General features: G+C 52.3%; 1 protein-coding gene across 1 annotated transcript; it reads left to right on the forward strand.

Annotated features, from left to right (window-relative positions):
- Positions 1-235: 235 nt before the first annotated feature.
- Positions 236-6,773, forward strand: LOC139257289 (tubulin beta chain). Its single transcript, XM_070874425.1, has 2 exons — positions 236-975; positions 6,449-6,773. The coding sequence occupies exons 1-2, from the start codon at positions 401-403 to the stop codon at positions 6,771-6,773; spliced, it is 900 nt and encodes a 299-aa protein (XP_070730526.1). The 5' UTR covers positions 236-400.
- Positions 6,774-7,216: the final 443 nt, after the last annotated feature.

Below are 7,216 nucleotides of genomic sequence, written 5' to 3' on the forward strand. Positions count from 1 at the left end.
CTCTCCCTCCCTCTCACGCTCTCTCTCTCTCTCTCTCTCTCACTGTCCCTCTCCCTCCCTCTCTCTCTCACTGTCCCTCTCACTCTCCCTCCCTCTCCCTCCCTCTCTCTCTCTCTCTCTCACTGTCCCTCTCCCTCCCTCTCTCTCTCACTGTCCCTCTCTCTCTCACTGTCCCTCTCCCTCCCTCTCTCTCTCACTGTCCCTCCCTCTCACGCTCTCTCTCCGTCTCCCTGTCACAGGTCAGAGCGGCGCGGGCAACAACTGGGCCAAGGGCCACTACACCGAGGGGGCCGAGCTGGTCGACTCGGTGCTGGACGTGGTGCGCAAGGAGGCCGAGAGTTGCGACTGTCTCCAGGGCTTCCAGCTGACCCACTCGCTGGGCGGGGGCACGGGCTCGGGCATGGGCACCCTGCTGATCAGCAAGATCCGCGAGGAGTACCCCGACCGCATCATGAACACCTTCAGCGTGGTGCCCTCGCCCAAGGTCTCCGACACGGTGGTGGAGCCGTACAACGCCACCCTGTCGGTGCACCAGCTGGTGGAGAACACGGACGAGACCTTCTGCATCGACAACGAGGCCCTGTACGACATCTGCTTCCGCACCCTGAAGCTCACCACCCCCACCTACGGCGACCTCAACCACCTGGTGTCGGCCACCATGAGCGGGGTGACCACCTGCCTGCGTTTCCCCGGCCAGCTCAACGCTGATCTGCGCAAGTTGGCCGTCAACATGGTGCCCTTCCCCCGGCTGCACTTCTTCATGCCCGGCTTTGCCCCCCTCACCAGCCGGGGCAGCCAGCAGTACCGCGCCCTCACCGTGCCCGAGCTGACCCAGCAGATGTTCGACGCCAAGAACATGATGGCGGCCTGCGACCCGCGTCACGGGCGCTACCTGACGGTGGCCGCCATCTTCCGCGGCCGCATGTCCATGAAGGAGGTGGATGAGCAGATGCTCAACGTGCAGAACAAGAACAGGTCAGGGCGCGCGACGGGCTCTCGGGGGGTTGGCAGGGGGGGGGGCCCCGGGGGTCAGGGGGTCAGGGGTCAGGGGTGGGGGCGAGGTATTAGCTCGCCGGTTATTGAGGGCCAGTCCGTCGTCCAACACAAACACACAAAAACCAGCAAGGCGGGTTATTATCTCAACGGCGACAGGTTCGGAAAAGGGGGGCGGGGGGGGAAGGTACAACGAGACCCGGGGGGTGTCATGGTACGTCAGTCATTGAAGGTTGACACGCAGATACAACAGGCGGTGATTAAGGTGATTGAAGGTTGGCACGCAGATACAACAGGCGGTGATTAAGGTGATTGAAGGTTGACACGCAGATACAACAGGCGGTGATTAAGGCGATTGGTGGTTGACACGCAGATACAACAGGCGGTGATGAAGGCGATTGAAGGTTGACACGCAGATACAACAGGCGGTGATGAAGGCGATTGAAGGTTGGCACGCAGATACAACAGACGGTGATGAAGGCGATTGAAGGTTGGCACGCAGATACAACAGGCGGTGATGAAGGCGATTGAAGGTTGACACGCAGATACAACAGGCGGTGATTAAGGCGATTGAAGGTTGGCACGCAGATACAACAGGCGGTGATTAAGGTGATTGGTGGTTGACACGCAGATACAACAGGCAGTGATTAAGGTGATTGAAGGTTGGCACGCAGATACAACAGGCGGTGATTAAGGTGATTGAAGGTTGGCACGCAGATACAACAGGCGGTGATTAAGGTGATTGAAGGTTGACACGCAGATACAACAGGCGGTGATTAAGGCGATTGGTGGTTGACACGCAGATACAACAGGCGGTGATGAAGGCGATTGAAGGTTGACATGCAGATACAACAGGCGGTGATGAAGGCGATTGAAGGTTGGCACGCAGATACAACAGACGGTGATGAAGGCGATTGAAGGTTGGCACGCAGATACAACAGGCGGTGATGAAGGCGATTGAAGGTTGACACGCAGATACAACAGGCGGTGATTAAGGCGATTGAAGGTTGACACGCAGATACAACAGGCGGTGATGAAGGCGATTGAAGGTTGACACGCAGATACAACAGGCGGTGATTAAGGCGATTGAAGTTTGGCACGCAGATACAACAGGCGGTGATTAAGGCGATTGAAGGTTGACACGCAGATACAACAGGCGGTGATGAAGGCGATTGAAAGTTGGCACGCAGATACAACAGGCGGTGATGAAGGCGATTGAAGGTTGGCACGCAGATACAACAGGCGGTGATGAAGGCGATTGAAGGTTGACACGCAGATACAACAGGCGGTGATTAAGGCGATTGAAGGTTGGCACGCAGATACAACAGGCGGTGATGAAGGCGATTGAAGGTTGACACGCAGATACAACAGGCGGTGATTAAGGCGATTGAAGGTTGACACGCAGATACAACAGGCGGTGATGAAGGCGATTGAAGGTTGACACGCAGATACAACAGGCGGTGATTAAGGCGATTGAAGTTTGGCACGCAGATACAACAGGCGGTGATTAAGGCGATTGAAGGTTGACACGCAGATACAACAGGCGGTGATGAAGGCGATTGAAAGTTGGCACGCAGATACAACAGGCGGTGATGAAGGCGATTGAAGGTTGGCACGCAGATACAACAGGCGGTGATGAAGGCGATTGAAGGTTGACACGCAGATACAACAGGCGGTGATTAAGGCGATTGAAGGTTGGCACGCAGATACAACAGGCGGTGATTAAGGAGATTGAAGGTTGACACGCAGATACAACAGGCGGTGATTAAGGCGATTGAAGGTTGACACGCAGATACAACAGGTGGTGATTAAGGCGATTGAAGGTTGACACGCAGATACAACAGGCGGTGATTAAGGCGATTGAAGGTTGACACGCAGATACAACAGGCGGTGATGAAGGCGATTGAAGGTTGACACGCAGATACAACAGGCGGTGATTAAGGCGATTGAAGTTTGGCACGCAGATACAACAGGCGGTGATTAAGGCGATTGAAGGTTGGCACGCAGATACAACAGGCGGTGATTAAGGCGATTGAAGGTTGACACGCAGATACAACAGGCGGTGATTAAGGCGATTGAAGGTTGACACGCAGATACAACAGGCGGTGATTAAGGCGATTGAAGGTTGACACGCAGATACAACAGGCGGTGATTAAGGCGATTGAAGGTTGACACGCAGATACAACAGGCGGTGATTAAGGCGATTGAAGGTTGACATGCAGATACAACAGGCAGTGATTAAGGCGATTGAAGGTTGACACGCAGATACAACAGGCGGTGATTAAGGCGATTGAAGGTTGGCACGCAGATACAACAGGCGGTGATTAAGGCGATTGAAGGTTGGCACGCAGATACAACAGGCGGTGATTAAGGCGATTGAAGGTTGACACGCAGATACAACAGGCGGTGATTAAGGTGATTGAAGGTTGACACGCAGATACAACAGGCGGTGATTAAGGTGATTGAAGGTTGGCACGCAGATACAACAGGCGGTGATTAAGGCGATTGGTGGTTGGCATGCAGATACAACAGGCGGTGATTAAGGTGATTGGTGGTTGGCATGCAGATACAACATGCGGTGATTAAGGCGATTGGTGGTTGGCATGCAGATACAACAGGCGGTGATTAAGGTGATTGGTGGTTGGCATGCAGATACAACAGGCGGTGATTAAGGTGATTGGTGGTTGGCATGCAGATACAACAGGCGGTGATTAAGGCGATTGAAGGTTGACACGCAGATACAACAGGCGGTGAGTAAGGCGATTGAAGGTTGGCACGCAGATACAACAGGCGGTGATTAAGGCGATTGAAGGTTGGCACGCAGATACAACAGGCGGTGATTAAGGCGATTGGTGGTTGACACGCAGATACAACAGGCGGTGATTAAGGTGATTGAAGGTTGGCACACAGATACAACAGGCGGTGATTAAGGCGATTGAAGGTTGGCACGCAGGTCTGTTTAAACTGTACATTAATGATTTAGACGAGGGGATTAAATGTCGTATCTCCAAATTTGCGGATGACACTAAGTTGCGTGGCAGTGTGAGCTGCGAGGAGGATGCTATGAGGCTGCAGAGTGACTTGGATAGGTTAGGTTAGTGGGCAAATGCATGGCAGATGAAGTATAATGTGGATAAATGTGAGGTTATCCACTTTGGGAGTAAAAACAGAGAGACAGAATATTATCTGAATGGTGACAGATTAGGAAAAGGGGAGGTGCAACGAGACCTGGGGGTCATGGTACATCAGTCATTGAAAGTTGACATGCAGGTACAGCAGGCGGTGAAGGCAAATGGCATGTTAGCCTTCATAGCGAGGGGATTTGAGTATAGGAGCAGGGAGGTCTTACTGCAGTTGTACAGAGTCTTGGTGAGGCATCACCTGGAGTATTGTGTTCAATTTTGGTCTCCTAACCTGAGGAAGGACATTCTTGCTATTGAGGCAGTGCAGCGAAGGTTCATCAGACTGATTCCCGGGATGGTGGGACTGACCTATCAAGAAAGACTGGATCAACTGGGCTTGTATTCACTGGAGTTCAGAAGAATGAGAGGGGACCTCATAGAAACGTTTAAAATTCTGACGGGACTGGACAGGTTAGATGCAGGAAGAATGTCCCCGATGTTGGGGAAGTCCAGAACCAGGGACACAGTCTAAGGATAAGGGGTAAGCCATTTAGGACCGAGATGAGGAGAAACTTCTTCACCCAGAGAGTGGTGAACCTGTGTAATTCTCTACCACAGGAAGTTGTTGAGGCCAATTCACTAAATATATTCAAAAGGGAGTGAGATGAAGTCCTTCCTACTCAGGGGATCAAGTGGTATGGCGAGAAAGCAGGAAGGGGGTACTGAAGTTTCATGTTCAGCCATGAACTTATTGAATAGTGATGCAGGCTAGAAGGGCCAAATGGCCTGCTCCTGCACCTATTTTCTATGTTTCTAGGTACAGCAGGCGGTGAAGAAGGCAAATGGCATGTTGGCCTTCATAGCGAGGGGATTTGAGTATAGGAGCAGGGAGGTGTTGCTACAGTTGTACAGGGCCTTGGTGGGCCACACCTGGAATATTGTGTTAAGTTTTGGTCTCCTAATCTGAGGAAGGACATTCTTGCTATTGAGGGAGTGCAGCGAAGGTTCACCAGACTGATTCCCGGGATGGCGGGATTGACATATGAGGAGAGACTGGATCGACTGGGCCTGTATTCACTGGAGTTTAGAAGGATGAGAGGGGATCTGATCGGAACATGTAAAATTCTGACGGGACTGGACATGTTAGATGCAGGAAGAATGTTCCCGATGTTGGGGAAGTTCAGAACCAGGGATAAAGGTTCCTGGGTTTGGGGGTAATATATTAGCGTGAATAGAGGATTGGTAACGAACAGAAAGTCGGGATAAATGGTCCATTCTCGGGTTGCAACCAGTAACTAGTGGGGTGCGGCAGGGATCAGTGCTGGGACCCCAGCTATTTACAATCTATAGTAACGTCTTGGATGAAGGGACTGAGTGTAACGTAGCCAAGTTTTCTGACGATACAAAGATGGGAGGAAAAGCAATGTGTGAGCAGGTCACAGAAAACCTGCAGAAGGACAGAGACAGGCTCAGTGAGTGGGCAAATGTTTGTCAGATGGAGTATAATGTGGGAAAGTATGAGGTCATGCACTTTGGCACAAAAAAATCAAAGAGCAAGTTATTATTTAAACGGAGAAAGATTGCAAAGTGCTGCAGTACAGCGGGACCTGGGGGAACTTGTACATGAAACACAAAAGGTTAGTCTGCAGGTACAGCAAGTGATCAGGAAGGCCAATGGTATCTTGGCCTTTATTGCAAAGGGGATGGAGTATAAAAGCAGGGAAGTCTTGCTCCAGTTATACCGGTTATTGGTGAGGCCACACCTGGAGTACTGCGTGCAGTTTTGGTTTCCGTATTTACGAAAGGACGTACTTTGCTTTGCAGGCAGTTCAGAGAAGGTTCACTCGGTTGATTCCGGAGATGAGGGGGTTGACTTATGAGGAAAGGTTGAGGAGGTTGGGCCTCTACTCATTGGAATTCAGAAGAATGAGAGGTGATCTTATGTAAACGTATCAGATTATGAGGGGGCTCGACAAGGTGGATGCAGAGAGGATGTTCCCACTGATGGGGGAGACTAGAACTAGGGGGCATGGTCTTAGAATAAGGGGCCGCTCATTTAAAACTGAGATGAGGAGGAATTTCTTCTCTCAGAGGGTTGTAAACCTGTGGAACTCGCTGCCTCAGAGAGCTGTGGAAGCCGGGACATTGAATAAATTTAAGGCAGAGATAGACAGTTTCTTAACCGATAAGGGGATAAGGGAGCGGGCAGGGAAGTGGAGCTGTGTCCATGATCGGATCAGCCATGGTCGTATTAAATGGCGGAGCACGCTCGAGGGGCCGAATGGCCCACTCCTGCTCCTGTTTCTGATGTGCTTGTGCTCTTGCGATTTCAGCAGCTACTTCGTCGAGTGGATTCCCAACAACGTCAAGACGGCCGTCTGCGATATTCCGCCCCGCGGGCTGAAGATGTCCGCCACTTTCATCGGCAACAGCACGGCCATCCAGGAGCTGTTCCGCCGCATCTCGGAGCAGTTCACCGCCATGTTCCGACGCAAGGCCTTCCTGCACTGGTACACGGGCGAGGGGATGGACGAGATGGAGTTCACCGAGGCCGAGAGCAACATGAACGACCTGGTGTCCGAGTACCAGCAGTACCAGGACGCCACGGCCGAGGAGGAGGGCGAGTTCGAGGAGGAGGAGGGCGATGAGGCCGCCTGAACCCTCCCTCCGGGGGGGGGCGGGGGAGGTGTGGGGTAGGTGCGGGGGATCAACCTTCGCCAAAATGTGTCTTTTTCTCTCGTGATTTTTTTTTTCGCTCCCTCACAAAATTGGTGCCCCACCCAAGGGGCTGACTCAATCAAAAATGGCCGCTCCCCCGTGTGGCAGCGGGGGGGGGGGATGGTGGGGCGGGCTTTGGCGGGGATCATACTCTGGCAAACATCAACACAACATGTTCGTCTCTCGCTGTTTCAGTTCTTTCTTTTTTTTTATCTCTCCCTCACAAAATTGCTGCCCCACCCAAGGGGCTGGCTCGATCCAAAATTGATGCTCCCCAGAGGAGCAGGGGGTGGGGCGGGGGGGGGCTGTGGGCAATCATCCTGAGACAAACTTCAACACAATGAGTCTGTCTCCCGATGTTTCATTTCTTTTCTTTTTTTCTC

The sequence above is a fragment of the Pristiophorus japonicus genome, unplaced genomic scaffold (genome assembly GCF_044704955.1).
Source record: "Pristiophorus japonicus isolate sPriJap1 unplaced genomic scaffold, sPriJap1.hap1 HAP1_SCAFFOLD_817, whole genome shotgun sequence".
In the NCBI taxonomy this organism is placed as follows: domain Eukaryota; kingdom Metazoa; phylum Chordata; class Chondrichthyes; family Pristiophoridae; genus Pristiophorus; species Pristiophorus japonicus.